Source organism: Chlamydotis macqueenii, chromosome 19 (genome assembly GCF_036417535.1).
Source record: "Chlamydotis macqueenii isolate bChlMac1 chromosome 19, bChlMac1.mat, whole genome shotgun sequence".
Classification (NCBI taxonomy): domain Eukaryota; kingdom Metazoa; phylum Chordata; class Aves; order Otidiformes; family Otididae; genus Chlamydotis; species Chlamydotis macqueenii.
Genome location: NC_141574.1, coordinates 5,879,788 through 5,898,553, shown reverse-complemented (window position 1 = coordinate 5,898,553; position 18,766 = coordinate 5,879,788). Strand labels below are relative to the sequence as shown.

Here is an 18,766-nt window from a genome sequence, read left to right as displayed (position 1 = left end):
AACCGTATTTTTTCAGGTTATGAATAATTAATAGAACATTTTTATAATATGTATTAAGTACAAGAGTTGGATATTAGCATTTTCTTACCTTAAAGAGCCCCCAAATAATCTTCGCATGAGTAAGAGTTCCCTTTAATTTTTGTCCTGAAGACTGGAATCTAGTTTTATGGGTCAACACATAGCACTATTCTCAATATACTTTCATAGTCAGTTTGTTCAAAATGAAGGAATTTGGACCTTGGCAGCTTGCAATGTTTTACACACAGACAGCCACCGCTTTAAGACTCTACGCAAGTTTTTGAAACCAAACTCAGATGGAGGACAGAGGTGGCAAACAGAGCTATCTTACTGACCTGCTCAAAAACAAGATGGAGAGAGAGAGGTGATGAGCAAGAACTAAACCCCAACACCTGGCTTTCAAACCTGAAGATACTTTCTACATTAAAAAAAAAAAAATTATTCAAAGTCAGGGTGAGTGAATTATTCAGTTATTTCATCAATGTCACCACATAAAGCATACATTCAGAAAAACAATTTTGGCTTTTGTCACTGACCTGAGAACAAAGTTTCTAAAATTTACACCATACTTGTACTTGATGTGTTAATCTTAAAAATAAATTGTTCTCTTTCTGCCACTGAAGTTTGTTAATTGTTGGACCCTGCAGCACGTTAACCACAAATGTATTACTCTTGTCTTTCTTTAAAAATCCTGAAGTTTAAAGGAATCCAAGACTCAGAAAGTGAAAGAATGTGTTGAGTTATAATTTCCTTGTCTCTCAGAAAAAATTATGTCACTAGTAGCACTCACAGGGACTTAGTTTCTTTTTCCAAGATTAATTCACTCTGTAAAGTACACGTATAATCATGTCTTATGACAGGAAACGGCTAGTCATTATTAGCAGATAATCTTGGTTAGCTGTTTGATGTTTTCTTTCACTTTCAGAAAGTCAGATCCCGAATTTCCAGACTGGCTCATTAAAACAGCTGTAAAACACTTAAAGTTGTTAAAACAGTTTTCAAAATGAGACCAAAGAAAAAATACAAGATTTTTCCAGCCAATATTTGGTGATTTTGTAGATGAACTTCCAAAGCAAACCCAATAATTATTAATATTAAAATACAAAATAACAGCTAGTCAGGAAGACTCAAATTCTTCTGTGAACAATGACGTTAACATTTGATTTTCAACTGCTCTATATTAGAAATCAGCTGCCAATTTAAGGGAAAAAAATGTGGATTTCATTTTACGACTAGCCTGAGAGCTCTCAGCTCCCTTTCAGATGAAAGTTGAAGTTGTCCAGTGCAGTACAAATGTCTTTAACATTAAATTTTGCACATAGTTTTAATGCAAAACAAGGACAGAAGTGGCACTAGAACAGCAACTGTACTGCAAAAGTTTTTGAAGAAACACTTATAATCCTGCTTATGTGCAACAGTATAATGTCTCCTGTCAACACTGCACATTACACTGCTGCACAAACAGGTAGGAAAGGACTGGAACCTCTCCCGTGGACAGCTAGTCCCACATGTTTATAAACATTGTGGATGTAGATGACCTTAAAGAAATGCAAAACAACCTGTTTCCAAGTGAAATAGAGCGATAACAGTGATAACTGTTGCAGGGGAATACAGGAAAAAAAAAGGACCTTCATTACACTTCCCACAGAAAGTTTTGTTATTTGCCTTGCTTCAATAATCAGAACTTGTTATTTGTAGCAAACTATGGGGACTTTTAAAGGAAGTAAAATTCCTCAAACTGAAAAGCTAAAGCTAAAATAGGTTGAAATTTATTTTATTGAAAATGTCCAATATTTGTTCCTGTTTAAAAGTGTTCCTAATAATAGAAGAAAACCAATTCACTCAATAAAATATCTCCTATATGATTCACACTAAAATTTTCTGTTAGCCTGAAATTATTACCCATAGAATCTGAATTATCAGAACAGCTAGCAGAATTCAGGAGATCAGTAGCGGATGGTTCATCCTCTTATGTTTAACCTCAAACCTACCATTAAATGCAGAGTGTCAGAAAGTCCATCAAACAACACTGTGCACTGTTGGGAACAAGGTAACTTTCTCCAGGTTCTTTTTTATAGGGGCATGTCTCAAGTTTTCACTGATGACAGAAATATTTTCATGGAATTACTTTTGGTTTTGAAGTCCAAAAAAGGAGCAGAACATGACTATTGCAGATCAGCTGACAACGATGTTCTATACAGAGAGGATACTCAGTACCGTAACACAAGAGTCTGCACCAAAGTACAACTGCTCTCACCAAAATATAGTGAGATAAGTATTTCTGTTTGAAACATACATCTGTGCGAAATGTATGACTGGCAATTCTGGGCAAGCACCATTTCTAGAAGTCTTTTAAAAATCTTATGCACAGAAGTTATTATTACGAACAGCAGGTGAGAGTTGGAAGATACTGCCAAAAAACCTGTATAGGGTGCTAGTGACAAACACACACGCTCTCTTCTGTCTTCAAATCAGTATATATTTTCTCCTTCAAGAGTTGGAACAAAATTCATAAATACTTAAATTTGCAAAATATCATTTAATATATAGACAGCTTAATGGCCCTGATGCGGAAAAGGGGAGGTGGGTGGGCAACACCTAGACTTTTTGAAACTGTTTTCACCCTTTAGTAACTATTGTGCTATAAAACTTAGTGATCAGTGGCTCGAAGCACTGTACAAATAATGAGGAAATTCTTTGTAACCCTCAAAGAGATAAGTCAGCTGTATCATTTTATGATTTAATACACTAGAGGCAAAAAATAGAAATAAATACAAGTCTCATTGTGATAATTACAGCAAGATACTAGTTGTGTAAAATCAGTGAACTTTACATACTTTCTTAGCTAACAATCTTCATAAAAATTCTGTGCTGTAACCTAAACTCACTGCATTTTCTTTAGAAAACGGAATCCTCTTTCAGAAGTACAGAAAGCCAAGCCAAGTACAAATGGTAACACACTTAATAGTGACCACAACCCCAACAAGAGCACAAAACCCTCCTTGTTCTTAGGCAGGTGGCTACATTTGGAACCACTTGTAGTTCTGTTTGACTTAGGCTGTGACTAGAAAGACGTTAATCACGACTGGAAATGGTATTTTATAAAAATTATTACAATCACACCTATCTGAGGCTAACATATAATGTTCCACTTAAACTCACAGAATTAGACATGGAGACATCAAGTATTTATAGAAATATCTACAAACTGCAACTGCCTTTTATTTTTTTAAAGTATCAGTGAACTGACCTTTAGAGTAAGGGTTTCATGACAACAGGTTACCCCACACAGCCTTCTCGGGTTTTGTTTTGCATACGCTAGTTTACTCTTTGCACTTCTGTCTTTATAAGAAGTACACGCTGAGAAACTTCGGCAAAATTGGTCTTAAACTTCTTACAGAGTCTAAAGGGAGAGCTTTTGCTAATTTTTTGCTGTGCCTTCGACTCCTACATTATCAGACTTACTGTTTCAACTGTATTAATACCCAATGCAAAACATTTTTAACAAAGGGAAAAACACTGGCGTAATGTTCTTCAATTTCAGATGCAAATGGAAAATTGGAAATTCCATTTTCTCCAACTGCCCTAGACAAACAAAAGCGGTGCTCTAACAAGCAGCGCTGAAGCCCTTATCTTATTAGTGAGCAGAGGTGAAAGAAAATAGACATGGAAAGCATATAGCATGAATAGGCTGAATGTTAGCTATGTAAAAATGTTAAATAAGGCTAAAATCCTTCAGTTTTTCGTGATTATTCTGCAATCAGTTTGCAAAAACTGAAATTAATGGAAAATCAATTATTAATTATGGAGGTTGATAGACCCTCAGTGCTATTTTGCCTTCATGTGAAATGCAAAAGGGCAGTACCTGATGAAAAGTAGCTCTGTCCCTGAACTACTGGTCTTCATTGCGAGGTTCAGTGTTGCCAAGGTTAAACAGAACATTACATAGGCGGAACAAAATTAAGAGATGAGATACTTATTTAGAGAACTCATCTAAAGATGAAACTTGCTTTTGTAAGATGTTATGCTCAGTATTTTCAGCTGGATGTACAAGTTAAATTGACCACGCCTTTGAAGCATTCACAAAGAGAAACAAATAAACAAAACTCTGCATTTGCATCCATCCACTCACATGGTTTCTCGGATTACATTCTTTGAGAAAGCAATCATGTCCTAAAAGATACTTGAGGGCAAGAACACAAATCCTCAGAATTAGAGCAAAATCTCTCAAGTCCCACAAGGCCATTTTCAAAGCAGACACTTAAAGAATTTAGGGAAGTGGTATCCAAAGACCATTTAGCATTGTAGAACCGCTTAAATTTCTGAAGAACTGGGTCTGCTTCAAAGCTCAAAAAAGAGGAGACCGGCAAATTTAGTCATGAAACTCCTACTGTGTCAAAGAGTCCTTGGTTTGTGGATCATTGTCCAGTTGACATTGTAGGCAACGGAACGGAAGGTGTTGGTATCCCTGACGACTTTGATAGGAAAGGGAAGGCCAGCGCAGGTTGGCTGTCCATCCTGTGCTCAAGGTCCTCCACTGTATGAATAATCTGCCTTGTTGTGCATCACAAGCTTGTTGTCTACAAAGTAGAAACTGTCCGACTGTGTCTCATACGGATGAAGGATCATCTCTCGAACTGCAGGGGGAAAAAAAAAAAAAACAAAAACACCGCCAGAAAAATTAATTGTGTTACACAGAAGCTCTCCTAAGGCAATGCTCAGCACTGGGTTTCAGTTACGTTTAATAGCATTGCTCAGATAGCAGCAAACTCTCAAGTGAAAAAACAAAACAGGAACCTACCCAAACCATTCGTTGACAGTATCTTTTCAAGAACTCAAACATAATGCAAATATGTTAAGACACCACACAAAGTGTTAAGTGCTCTACCTAACCTCTAAACAATACCACACTAGAGTTTGGGTGGGGTTTTTTTTGTTCTGGTTTTAAAAAAGTGACAAAATTATGAACTCAAAAATAATTTTTTTCTAGTGTGACAGTAAGTAAGCAGCAGTGCATCGCTGTATTTTCCAGATCGTAACATTAGTGGTGACATACATGATTGGGGGTTGTAAAGAATATACGATCACGTAGATTTAGTACTGATGCCATTGTGTCTTGGGAGAGAGGAGAGAAAATAAAAGTTACGTTCATACTAAAACTAAAACCTCTCAAGCTATCAATATAGCACATCAAATAGAACATAACATTCAAGTCACCCATTTATTGAACATCTTTTTAATCCTAGGTTTTTGGTTGTTTTATAACACAATCATTTTTTTTTCTCCCTGACACTGAAGCTTCACTTTTATGAATTTAAAAAGAAAAAAAAAATAGCAACTGTCTGGTAGGTGACAAGATTTTGTTTTCTAACAGCATGTATTAACACAGACACAAAACTACCTGGAAGTGTTCTACCCTACCCACTTTCTACAGACAGCTCTTAAGAAAGGGCTTCTGCAAAACACCTTAGATTAACATCACTGTATGGTAACCCAGTAAGTAAAGAGAGCTTACTGAGATCCTCAGAGAGCTGCGGGAATTCATAGATGTGCTCACAAGTATTTTTACTGCTGGGGATGCAAAACCCAAATTCAAAATCAAAACTCTTCAGCAATTGATCCCGGAAGTAGTGCCTCTCAATCATGCGGAAGTTGTTAATGGGTTTGTCCCCCACTGTGAATTCCACCCTGAAAAAGAAGGATAAGATTGAAATGAGCTTTTCTCCTTAAGCAAGATTTTTCAACCATTCTTGAAAGGCAGAACAGAGCTCTTCTAAAAAAAGCCAAAAATATAAAGCAATGGTACTAAATAAATTATCATTTCCTCTTTTTCTTAAAGCGTGCTACAGGGACACGACATAGCATTACAAATCATAGATTATACTGTGTTTTGGCTCTTTGTACTCAAGAAAAAAGACATGCAAGACAATTTTACAATCTTAAACTCATCTTCGGTGAATAAAAGATTCCTCCAACTATAATGGATAGACACTTCACTAGATCACTCGCTAGAGTGAGTAGTAGAGTTAGTAGTGATTACTATTAACTGCATTGTTACTACTAACTTTTACTAAGAAACACCACCGTCTGTTACCTGTATTACTGCAGCAATAACTTTGGCCTAAAGCTTTACGGAAAGATACTTTAGGTGTCACATTTTGGTGTGGCTTACTGATGGATGCAAGCAGTACTACCACACACGCCAAAGAACATTCTGGTACATAAAGCGTTAAACATTACTTCACCCTTTCAGGGGCATCTGTGGAGAAATGTTTTTTGGGGAATGTAACGTGGAAGGCTGCAGACATACCTTCCAAAACTGGCAGAGCCTCTGACAAAAACTATAATGCATAGAAAAAGAGTTGGAATATCTGGGTAGTCCGTCCACCTTATTTTGCCGCTTTTAGCATTAATCTCTTCAACGTCACGCCTATTCCTGAGGGAAATAAACAAGCTAGAGGCATGGAGAAAGCAAGGCACCCAGCAAAGATGTTTGGAGATCCTCTTAATAACAACAGCTCCCTACTAAATCAACTTCCTGACAGGATCAACGAACAAGAGCCACTTTTTATAAGATTCCAGTTGTTTCCTGCTCTAGAAAATGTAGCACAGGAGCAATTACTTACGTGGCTCCCACTTGCCGAAGTCTGAGAAAAGCTGGGGTAAACTGATAGCGTACAAACCGGCCGGCATTGGGGTCAATGTCCTTCTTGTCGTTGTGTTCACGTTCTGGAAAAGCGCAAAGCAAAGCTCCGTCACAGTCGTCTGAGAAACAGAAACCCAGTGAAAACACTTGCAGTCACACACGATTGAGTCATACAAGGCAGGAAACTGTTCCGAGGAAGCCTGATGATGTGCCTACCCTCTTCCCGTCCTCTCTAAGGCATCCACTGCTGGTGACTCAGAGACAGAGTATTGCAAGATGGCCCTTCGGTTGGATACACTCCCTATCTTCTGAAGTGACTTACTGCTCCCGCCTCTGATGGAGGATAGCAGCGTGACTCTGAGCAAGCCGTTTCACTTTAGCGTGTCTGGTTTGTTTTCTCTAAGCTACAGAAAACTTCCTCTCAGCTACAGGGAGATGAGGAAGATTTAAGAGTGCTTGATCAGGAAAAGAACGGCTGCCCTGGGTCTTTTATTACCACTGGCAACAGGTAACACTTTGATGGTTACGAGTAACACCTAAAAAATTATTTTAAAAAGAAAAAAAAAAAAAACCCAGCAAACTGTCAGTTTGTCTAATTTGCACAATTGACAAAGTTTCTCCCTTTTGGAAATACCACTTTCCTGACTCCTGAGTGAAAGGTGTTAGACACCAGTTAAACTATGCACAGGGGGACTCTAGCTGATGAACAGCCAAGAAACTAACACATGGTGACCTCCTCCTCCTCCTCTGCTTCTGTTTACAACATCCATCTGTCCTTTCTCATCACAGACAGCAATCAGCAGAACAGAGCAGCAACCAGTTCTGTTCACCGTGCTGGTACAAAGGGACACCTCAACAGTACTTCTGCTGCGAGCTGGGACTCTAGCTTCCTTGCGACTGACAGCATCTCCTATTTTTGGGAAACACATTGAGTAAAAGGAGAGGGAAAAGGCAAAAGGAAGCAGACACTGGCATTTGTTTGTTTGTGAAAACAGATTTTTGTATGTGTGTGCACTCACCTGAAGCTGCTGGTTTGGTGATTTCAAACAAGACTGTGCCAGATTCCATATCCCGGATTTTGAACCTGGTGAAGTCTATCTTATAAACATTTTCCTCTGGAGTGCACAAATAATCTGCAAAGGAAAGAAAATTTAAATGAAGGCTGCCCAGAATTATCAGGTATTACTCTTGGGGGGTCACAACCAGCAGTGAGAGCAGCCCAAAAGCATCTCCACTACTGCCCTGCTCTTAATCCAAAACTGATGTCTATGAAGACAGTTCCAGTACTGAATGCTCACACTGTCCTGCTTGGACAGGACAGGGAGAAGGCTTCTCTCCCCAGCACTCCGAGGTCATCACCTTTTTTCAACCCTATGCCAGCATCTTCTGCATCCATTTCCCTTCCGGGTATTGAGAATAGTCAGCATCTCCATCAAATCCTGGCCTTTTCCATGTAAGAGGCTTTGCCTGTTTTAAAAACTGCCCTCTGGCAGAATGCGAGTGCTAAGCAGCTTTGTGAGCACTAAGCCTGCATTTAACTGGAACAGGAGTGTCCTTCTCCCTGTGCCACCTCCCCTGTCTCCAGCCCTCTGCAGACAAAGGGTGGTCTCTGCTCTCCACCCATGCTCGTCCCATGCAAGGACTTTTTTCCGGGTGTTGAAGCCTTTCCCTGGACTAGGAAACCAGCCTGGGAACACAGCCCTTCCCTGCTTCCACCAGAGTCGGTATTCTGGGGAGAAAGTCATTGTTTCTGGCTTCAGCCTTCCTGTGCCTTCAGCCAGCTTCCTGGCCCGGGTGTCAGCCTTCTCTCTGGGAAAAGAGCAGCAGTGCTTCCTTTTCACTGCACGTATAACCACGGACTGCAAGCAGCTCCAACAACCTACTTTATCCTGACAAATCTAAATAAAAGTTGTACATATATCAGCCAGGTTAGCTTTTGAACAACCACACATCTGCATGTTGTAGGAGACTTGATTTGGAGGTTCAGAGGTGAAAGTAATACTTTAACATTCTAATTCTAAGCCCGTTCTCAGCTACTAATTCCTGCTGTTAGTCTGAGTTCATCACTTCTTTCTGTCTGCTTTCCTATTTCTACAATTCAAATACACCCATCCACTCAAGGCTTCTTCATCAAATATATAAAAACAAGTTACAGTGTACTCGGAGATCATACCTGCTCATCACAACCCCTCCTTCAGCACCGGTACAATAAATCGGGTACCGACCTTATGGCTGGGGGCTGTGGTTCATGGCCAAGTGGTTAGCACATCCCATAGACAAGGAGTTAATAAAAGATTGCTGTGGTATAGTAAGAGAGCATCCCAAATGCCACGCATTGCAGCTACCAGACAGCAAGGCTCGCGTGCTGGGATCTGTAATTACAGAAATCAGGCCCCTCCGCAGCGAGAGACAGCGATAGCTGAAATCAGCGCTGGGGAAGATTGCTCCTCGGCGCTGCTGAGCATGAGCTGCACATCTAGCACCTGTCCTTCCCTAGAAACCTTCTATTCTTTGCCAATCTCCTAAAAATGGCAAACTGTCCCAGAGCTCACTGGCACAAGGAACAGAGGTGTTAAATGTACTCTCTGGATGGTTTGACTGCTCTCTGCCACCACTACCAGACAGTGAACGCTCGAAGGAACCGGGCTTCACAAGAAAGGACTGTGTTCAAAGCATCCCTGGCATTTGGCAGGGAGGTTTCCCTTTCCTGTTAACAGGGCACAAAGGAAAACTAACACCAGTACTTGCGCTAACAGGAAGAACAAGATAAAAACTCAACCTTTTTACTACCTCAAGAAAATGCAAGCCTACTGTTAGATGAAATAGCCTAAGAACGGCAAAATCTTCTCTTCTGTCTTTAACAGCAGCCAAGGGGATGGGACAGAAATTTAAATCAACCCCTTGCCTTAAGCCCTGACGTTTAGCAATCCTCAGGTAGATGTCCTGTAATTAACGATGATTTAGGTTCTAACACATCAGCCAGCCCTAATTCTTAACCTGTCCCACAACTTCCCCGCTCAAAGCAGCCCCATGCAAAACACAAATTGACAGGAGCAGGCACAGCTTCCCGCGGTCCCGGCTTCGCCTCCCTCGGCCCACAGCCGCACTCCAACCAGCGTCTCTCCACCAAGGCAAAGGGCTCTACCAGAACAGGCTGGCGGTCGCCTGGGAGCCCAGGACACCTTGCCTAGAGCACGCCGGCAGTTTGAAGCTTCGTTTGTCTGCAAGTTAATTATTAAGTGTTTTTCCTCTTGCAGAATTCCTGCCCATCCAGCACCATGGCAACAGCTTTATCCCCTCCTTGGCAGCAGCGTTGCTGCAGTAACAGTGTCCATGACTCATTTGGAGAAGACGGCCAAGCAGGGCCACCGAAGAGGAGTAAACCCCGAGCAGAATCCCCATCAGGCTCCTGCTCATTGATTTTCACAACCCTGCACTAGATTTTCCAACTCTCTTTGCACTGAAAATATTTTAAACCTTTTTTTTGTTGTTGTTTTTTTAAATCAACATGCTAGTATGTAACTGGATGACATCTGGGAGGATCAGCTGCCAGAGTACTGCAGTCAAGCATTTTTTTTCCTTGTCTGGCAGTGCCCAGTCTCCTAGTATGGGGAAAAAAAAAAAAAGAGAAAAAAAAAAAAAGTGTATAGTCCTCTTAGTCTGTATTAAACTTGCTTGCTGCAATTCCTGATCAAAAGGAGGGAAAAAAAAAATTAAAAAATAAAAAAATCAATCCAAGTAGCCATGTGCTGGTTTATTCCCATACATAACAGAAGCCCGCGGCTACACTGGCAGGACTTACGGGGAATGAGCTGCTTGGAATTGGCAGATACTTCTGCTTAGCTGAGCACTGTCAAATTTGCTAATCTCATCCCATACACACTTATTTTTAAATTACTGTAGGGCCCAGTTGCCCACACTTCCCATGACGCACTGAAATGTATCATCTGCTCTCATTATCCTAATTCACCAACACCACAATTTGGGGAATGCAGGCAGCACCCATGTCTATTTCAGTTTGACATAAGGCAGCTCAAACCTGCATCGGGTGAAGTGGATCGTTACAGGAAAGGTAGGTTTGGTGTCTCAGGACAGCACATTTTCTCGTTTCTTCCACTTCCTCTGAAGCAGGTTGTAGTTGTTTCCCTGTTAACAACCAAACAGTCATGGGGGCGAGCCCTCCGTACTCGTCTGGTTCAGGGCTGACAGAGAGCACGCTCTGAACACGGGATGAAGGAATGGACACATCAACATTGTCTTAGGAAACCCAACAGATTGGCTTTTGTTCTGCAGTACTCACATTAAGTAAGGCAAAAATAGGTCTCACAAGAGGAGCATTTCCTACTTCTTCCTAAAGCCCAGTGAATTGCCATATCCCAGACATCCACACCCAGACTCCGCCTGGAAAGAGTTCACCAACTGAGGTGAACGCGTTCTCAAAGGAGAGCAAACTCTTGCAGCTTGCCCAAGCCTGGTATCAGCAGCTACTTCTCACTCACTCGTCACTGTTCCTGCTGCTGCCTCTGCGGCTTCTTTCCCGTAATCTCTGTATCATGCTCAAAGATCTGCAACTCCCTGCTATCAGAAATCTTCTGTCTTAAGACCTACCATGGTTTTGAAGAGTCTGGAAGAAAAACTAGCAACACTGTGGTGGTCTCAGGAAGCAGCAGAGGTGATAGACTTCCTGAGCCAGGCACTGTGGATTTTTTAATGAATTCTCATATTGCCTTTGCATGAAAAAGTTATTTAAAAAAAAAAAACAACACAGTAATCTATAGCAAGGCATTCATTAAGAGGTCTCTAGCTGTGTTATTAGAAACTGCGGATGCTCATTCCCTGTTTACAGTTCCGAGGTGGTACCTCCACTGTGCCATCCACAGAAGAGCCGGTTCTCATCCAGGAAACCTTCCTCCCCTCCCCAAAACAACAAAGATTTTGAAATAAACCATCAAAACAGCCTAGACAATGACAGCAGCCACTGCCTGTTCTCTTGTGAACACTGTGAACCCCGGTGTGGATTTCCAGCCACGTATTTTAGCAAGCTGGTGTCACAAAGGAGCAGAAAAGGCGAGGGATAATACAATGTCAGATAATACAAGAAGACAGCTAATGAAGGCACTTTCCCCTCCTGCCCTCTCCCTGGTATTTCGGTTATCCATGAGATTAGGTGCTTGATCCTCACCGGAGAAAGCTAAAAGTCGATCCTATATTTTCAGATTTCCTTTGCGACCACCCCACCGGGCACATTCTATCAAGACCAGTTCATGGGCAACGGGGTTGGCACTCCTTGTCGTGCTCCTTCCAAGATCCTTTCTCCTTCCCTGAAACCAGGAGAAAGCACATCTCTCTCGCAGACATTACAGGTATTTCCGTGGTGCTCATCAGAGCGTCTGAGCTTGGATTTGGCAGCTCCTATTTTAAGGCTTTAATAGCCCAAAAAAGGAAAGCGGAGTGTACCTGGGGTAACAAAGAGCTCAAAATCCATGAAAATGGATGTAAATCAGGAGAACACTGTACAAGAAACTGATGCAACAGGAGTGACTCGTAATAGGGATGTCTCTCCCTAACGCAGGCAATAACAAGAATTTGGGGAATGAGAAGCCTCCTGTAGCTATGCAGGCCTATTCCTTAACATGCCTTAGGCAACAAGGTCAGAAGCTATTTTGAAGACAACTCCCAAGACATAAGCCAGGTATAAAGCAAAGACAACTGCAGATGAATTGCTAGGAGCTGGAGATTAGGGGATTATCAGATTGAAGAGTCTCAGGAGGAAGCAAGCAAAAAATAGCACGAACCCTGCGAAGACGCAGAGCAGTGACGCAGGACGGAGTGCAAGACCTGGAGGGGAAGGCAGGGCAAGTTTCAATTAAAGAAAAGACGAAACCATTTCCCCTGCCCTTTGCCTCAGTAGTTCAAGTCCCGTGAAGAGAGGGGCAGAGGAGCAAGCTAAGGCAGCCAGGACCCACTGCACTTCTAAAGCCGTGGGGTGAAGACAGTGGGGGTGAACGGGGAGGGAGGCACCCGCAGCCCCCCGCCTAGCTCAGTAAGTAGGCTGTGAATGTCCCAGAGGAAAAATTTTGTGCCAGGAGGATCCCATGGGAGTTCCAGCATATCTACTGACCAATGTCATGAGTGAAGCAGAGGGGTGGACCCCAGCAGGCTCGGAGCTGGGGCATTTACCCGCTGCCCATACGAGGTACCCACCTGGCAGCGTGCCCCGCCACACTGTGCAGCCTGCTCATGTGTTTTTTTGGGTTTTTTTTTTTGTAAGTTAGAGCTTTCTAGACTTCATCCTCTCACAATTAATTTTATCACAGCCCTCCAGGCCTTGTTAAGGAAGGATGGAGCTGCTCTTCCCCCATCCTCAAGACATCCATGCCCTGTTTCCTGCCGCCTTGTTCATGCTGAAACCACGTGCCCAGCGTTAACAAAATCAGCTCACTTTGCTCTTACGCAGGGCTGAGCCAAAGCTATCCGGCCCTGCCCAAACCCCCAGGCTGACTCCCCCTGCTTTCCTCTTCCCTTTGCCATTTCCATCAGGGATGGCCCAAACCCACAACCCCGGCAGAAGGAGGAACCCACTCAGCTGCCAGCCCGGCATCCTGTGCTACGCACGTGCCGTGTGTGCTGCCCTGGGAATCTAACAGTCCATATTGTACTGTGAGACTACTGAAAAAAAAAACCACAATCATCATCTACCCAACACTTTGAGCTGCGCATTATCACAAAGCCTTGAAAAGGTTCATAGCGCATGTGGTGTTGCCGAGGAAAGGAGTCCCGGTGAGAGCAGCTTGACGCAGCTCTGGGATATCGCTCTGCCACAAGAAATCAGCGCATCCAGCCGCTTTTACACATCACAGCCCTGGACAACTCAGAACAGCGACTCACTAACCTCCTCACAAACACCCCCAGCTCCTAATACAATAATTTTTCCTGATTAATTGGGGAAGGAAAGGAAAGTCATAGACCAGGAGCGGCTTTGAAGATTGATTCACACACGTCAGCTTCCCGTTAACGCTACAGGGAAACTGGTATGAAAGTCACCCACGAAGGGTCTGCCCCGACCGACCCGCCGAGGCAGCCCTCTGCCAAGCTGGCCTTTAGCTAAAGCTGCTAAGAGAAGTCTCAGAGAAATCCTAAATGACAGCTCGGGGAAGAGATTAGTTTCAGAAATGATTAAGTGCATGTTCCTTATTTTTAGGTTTTGTTTTGTAATGGTTTCCGAGTATGTAATCAATTATTTAACCCTTTGGTTTGCTAAAATAAAATAAGCTTTAGAATAAGGATTAAAGTTAAGGTTTATTCTAGTACGCCAGATGAACAGTTCAGGGCAGCTTCAGAGGCTGAAGCTCACTTTCTGTTACGTAGCTGTTTGAGGGCTGGCACTACCACACACTGGCAAAAGGGGACGGCGTTTTGGGAGCTGTAATACCATCCTTCTGCACCACCACCGACTCTAACCCCAAAGACGGAGGAAGAAATTAAAGCTCCGCTTAAATTAACCTTGCCCTGCAGCCAATGTGGGAGACGCACAGCGTGACCCAGCAAAGCTGTGAGGCGCAGCATGGTCAAACCGCAAGGGACAGTGCCTGGGGACGAGAGGTCCCAGCTCCGCGCTGGCTCCACGGGACAGGGCATGGCGTTCGCAGACACCCACAACCCAATAACTGCAGACAGACTCCTCCGTCGGTAATTAATTGCAATTTGAACCGAGCTCTGCCCTGCTCCTTTCCTAATCCCAAGTTAAGCACATCGTAAGGTTCTGCAGTTGTGTGAGCAACTACCAAATCCTGCTAATCGCAAAGAAAATGGTTTGTTCGCCTTACACCTAATCACGCTGGAGCAGCGCCAGAGCCAGCCCAGCCACAGGGCCCAGAGATTTCAGCCTGGAGAACAGGAAGCTCTGGGGAGACCTTACAGTGGTCTTCCAGTACCTAAAGGGGGCTACAGGAAAGATGGGGAGAAACTCTTCAGCAGGGCCTGTTGTGATAGGACGAGGGGTAATGGTTTTAAAATAGAAGGAGGTAGATTCAGACTAGATATAAGGAATAATTTTTTTACACTGAAGATAGTGGCACGCTGGCCCAGGTTGCCCAGAGAGGCGGTGGATGCCCCATCCCTGGAAACATTCCAGGCCAGGTTGGACGGGGCTCTGAGCAACCTGATCTGGTTGGAGATGTCCCTGCTCCTTGCAGAGGGGTTGGACTGGGTGGCCTTTAAAGGTCCCTTCCCATCCAAACCATTCCATGATTCTATATCCCAGGGCAGCATCCCAGATCCATCAGGCTGGACCCTGGCATGCCCGGAAACGTTATGGCCCTGGAGCTGCTGGAGAACGTAACATTGAAAGGACGCAGCATATGCAGGACAGTTTGCACCGCTCCCCTGTTAAGCTCATTAGAAGCACATTAAGAGGAGAGCCCAGCTGGCCCTGCTGGCTGGTTACTGACGGGGTTTCTCTGGGTTAGCCGCAAGCGTGCTTTTGCCACATCCTGCACCTCCACCCTCCCAGCCTGGGACCTTTAACATTCGGTCACTTTATCAGCCGTACCTGCTGGAAGAGGAAAGCCTGGCTGTGCTTCCTGATGCCAAAGCGAGGGCTTTCCCCAGACCTGAAAGCCAAAGCAGGGCTAAGAGCCAACCTGTGGCCTGCCCGCTCAACGGGTACCAACCACGGGCTCCACGGAGACCCAGCTCCCCCAGGGCTGAAGGGTGAGCAGATTTGCCCAGCATACCAGGAACCATCCAGGAGCTCCTGGAAGCATCTCCAGCAAGCAGAGCAAGTGTTAAGATGGCAAACCCGGCTCCAAAAGAGCCTCTGCAGGATCAGCATGCTCCTGGCATACGCAGGGCTGCCAGCACCCCGCCGGGTGTGAGCACGGAGCCCTGTTCCCACAGGCAGCCATGCTAGGAAGTCCCTTTCCTAACCGGATCCGTACCGAGCTCCATGCGGTAGCTAGGATTCTGCCTCTCCCCACACAAGCTGGAAGAACACACCGGCTACTCATGGTGGAAGCATTTCTAAACCACACATTCCTGCAGCACCAAGTTCTCCTCTAACGTGGTTTCTCCTGGGCTTTATTTGCTGAAGGAATGTTAAAACATGGCCAGACCACCCCAGGTCCCTGGGCAGCACACAGCTGATCCGCAGGCCCTCGACAGTGCGAGCTACTGTGTTACTGGCCCGTGAGTTTGGATAAAGATGAATTATACTCCACCTGGAACAACAGAAGACATCCAGAGCACCAGGATATTTCTGCCGCAACCCCATCACCAACTCCTCCTTCAACTTCAAACTGTCTGAAGCACCACAGCTTTGGGCATCAAAACCAGAATTGCTGAAACAGGGCATTGTGTCTGCCCCGACTCAGCATCTCCCACGGAGAGGTTGGCACTGGGGTAGCCATGAACTTCTCCTGCACAGCCTGGTCCTCCCTCCAGCACCCTCTGCTCAGAGCAGAACACTGGAATGGTTTCCCTTTGGTGTTTCTGGCAATCAGTTTTTAAGAGCTTGCTGTGGCACGTGGAAATGAGAAAAGGCCACAGAATGCCCCAAATAATCATTATGTGTTAAGGATCTGAAAAATATTCTTGTACCTTTGCTTTCTGTGTTAAACCCACCAGGTGGAAAACCGAGCTTGAGAAGGGGGGGCTGCAAAATCTTCCAAGGTAGTAAGACACAGTATGCTCAACGCAGGTGTATTTTATACCTGTATCCCCACATGCACACCAAGGATTTCATGTGCAGAGAACATTTGCTGGCTTCCCATCCCTGGAAACATTCCAGGCCAGGTTGGCTGGGGCTTTGAGCAACCTGATTTGGTTGGAGATGTCCCTGCTGCTTGCAGAGGGGTTGGACTGGGTGGCCTTTAAAGGTCCCTTCCCACCCAAACCATTCCATGGTTCTATTCTATGATTCCCATGACCTGGGAAGGCGTTACCCACGGCTCATCGCAGTGCCTGGTCCTTGTTCGCCATGACCCATCCACATCCCCTGCACTACCCTCATACCAGCAAGTCTCGTAGCAGGAGGGGAGCAAAACATTTTCATGCGTTTCATATCTTCCCTGGGCTCCAGAGCACGCTGCCACGTGGTTGGAAGAGGCAGGCGACAACCAGCTCAGCTCCTAGCCTGGTTCCAAAGCCAGGGTGACCAGCTCAGCCTTCCCTGCGCCCTGGGAACGCAGGGGCTTACAGACAGCCACGTGCCATCCACGCTGGCCAGAGCGATGCCACGTGAGGTCCGCACGCCCCGGGAGCGAGGGCGCAGGGCGGCCGTGTGCCCGCAGCCCCTCCAGACAGCACCGCCGAAGGCAGGGCCATGCAGGCCACCACAGAGCAAGCACGCAAAGCGCTGAACGCGGCTGTAGCTCGGATTCATCATCTAACCACTGCTCCTCCGAGCGTGCCGGCAGCACGCTCCAGTGCCTGCTGCACAGCTCTGCCTGCTACAGGCAGGGGATTTCTGGGCCTGGGCAGTGAATCACACTGCTGCAGCCCATCTCAGCTCGGAGAAGGGGACCCAAGGACCACCCCCCCTTCTCAGCATCAGCAGCCCCTCTTTCAGAGAAGCCTCTGTAACCCCTTCTGGAGGGCTTTCCTCCTGCCCTCCCCTCCACCCTGCTCACCACACACAGGCCCAGGGCTGTCACGCACCAGCCCTCACAGCCACATCCTTCCTTTCCAGGGCTCATCACGCCGCACAGCCCCGGCCTGCGCCACGAAACCTGTGCTCTAACGCCACATCACAGAGAGCTCGGAGGCAAAGAGGACCACGGCTGGACGCCCAGGGCAGCCCCCTCCTCCCTGCCACCTCTCTGCCCATAGAGATGTGACCCAGGACATGCAAAAAAAAAGCCTTTTTGAGGGGGCCAGTGGGGCAAACCACCCCTGGGCATTGCTGAGGCCGGGCTGGTCCAAGGCACGTGCCTTCTCCCAGGTCAGCATGCTGCAGCCCCGATGGGGTCCAACGCCTGGTGCCAACCGAGTTGTTCTGCTGAACACAACAAACCCCTCGGCCAGCGCGCTCCTGCGCCTGCCCTGAGGATGCTCTCAAGCCCAGTGGTGCTATACTGGGGAAACTGGGGGCAGGGGAGCTGCAGGATGGATCTATAGATGGACCACTGCTGTGGGCACAGGCTTGGGGTGCAGCAGGGGCACAGACACGGGACGGGGGTGATGGGGAGAGCACCGGGGAGCATCTCACCTTCGAATTTGAAGAGGGGGGCTGCTCCACAGCCTGTGCATCCCTGGGGAGGGAGGGACGTGGCGGGGGGGGGGGGGGGGGGGCTGCATCCCCAGCCCTGAGCCTCAGGTCCGGGCACCCCCCGGCGGAGGGCCGGTCCCCGGTAAGTGGTACCCAGACTCGGCGGGTACCGCATCCCTGTCCCCCGCGGCACTGCACCCCCCCCCCTCATCCCCTGCGGAGGGGGAACCGGCTCCCCATGTCCTCCCCGGCACTTCGCCAGCCCCCAAAAGGGGGTCGCGGTCCCCATCTCCCCCCCACACCCCCCCCACCCCGCACGCACCGCTGGTGACCCGCTGCAGCCCCAGCACATCGTCGGGCCCGATCAGCGTTTTGCGGCCCAGCTCCTCCTCGGTGCGCGCCGCCGCCGCCCCTGCTCCGCTCCCGGCTCCGCTCCCGGTCCCGGTGCCGGTCCCGCCGCTCTTTTTCACCTTCATGGCCCCGCCGCCGCCGCCGGTGTGAGCAGCCCCGGCCCCCGCTGCGCGCCGGCCCCCGCCGCACCGGGAGGGGCATCGCCGCCCCGCCCGCCCCGCGGCCCGCCCCCCGCACCGGCCCGGCCCCTTCGGCTGCTCCGAAGGGCTCTGAGCGACCCCCGCCATGGAACCTGTGGGCAGAGCCCCCCCAGGACTGTCGGTGTTGGGGGGACGGACCCCACATCCACCCCTGAGAACACCCATAACGGAGTGGGGGGGCCCATAACCGCTCCCCCAAGGGCCTCAGGCCAACAGAGCGGAGGAGCCGGACCCCACCGAAATGAAACTGCCCCCACAGAGGTTCTGCCCCAACACCCATCAGCAAGGGAGACCCCATTGAGTGAGAGCCGCCCCCCAACAGCTGAACCCCGTAACCGCCCTCCA

The 18,766-nt window shown here is 46.8% G+C and overlaps 1 protein-coding gene across 2 annotated transcripts; it reads right to left on the bottom strand.

Annotated features, from left to right (window-relative positions):
* Positions 1-2,744: 2,744 nt before the first annotated feature.
* On the bottom strand, positions 2,745-18,352 carry UNC119 (unc-119 lipid binding chaperone). Of its 2 annotated transcripts, none has more exons than XM_086763180.1 (5): positions 18,193-18,352; positions 7,684-7,797; positions 6,645-6,783; positions 5,534-5,706; positions 2,745-4,655 (listed from the first exon to the last, which is right to left on the bottom strand). In XM_086763180.1, the coding sequence occupies exons 1-5, from the start codon at positions 18,344-18,346 to the stop codon at positions 4,543-4,545; spliced, it is 693 nt and encodes a 230-aa protein (XP_086619306.1). In that variant the 5' UTR covers positions 18,347-18,352; the 3' UTR covers positions 2,745-4,542. The 2 variants fall into 2 exon arrangements, with proteins under 2 accessions (XP_086619306.1, XP_086619307.1); XM_086763181.1 differs by having other exon boundaries at positions 6,645-6,747.
* Positions 18,353-18,766: the final 414 nt, after the last annotated feature.

What these genes read in the sequence shown, in the direction of transcription:
- UNC119 (XM_086763180.1), bottom strand. Translation starts at nt 18,346, where the DNA reads ATGAAGGTGAAAAAGAGCGGCGGGACCGGCACCGGGACCGGGAGCGGA. An exon ending in CACCAAACCAGCAGCTTCAG is followed by an intron (nt 6,784 to 7,683) that starts GTGAGTGCACAC and finishes TCTGTTTCTCAG; the next exon opens with ACGACTGTGACGGAGCTTTG. An exon ending in CTTCGGCAAGTGGGAGCCAC is followed by an intron (nt 5,707 to 6,644) that starts GTAAGTAATTGC and finishes CTTCTTTTTCAG; the next exon opens with GGTGGAATTCACAGTGGGGG.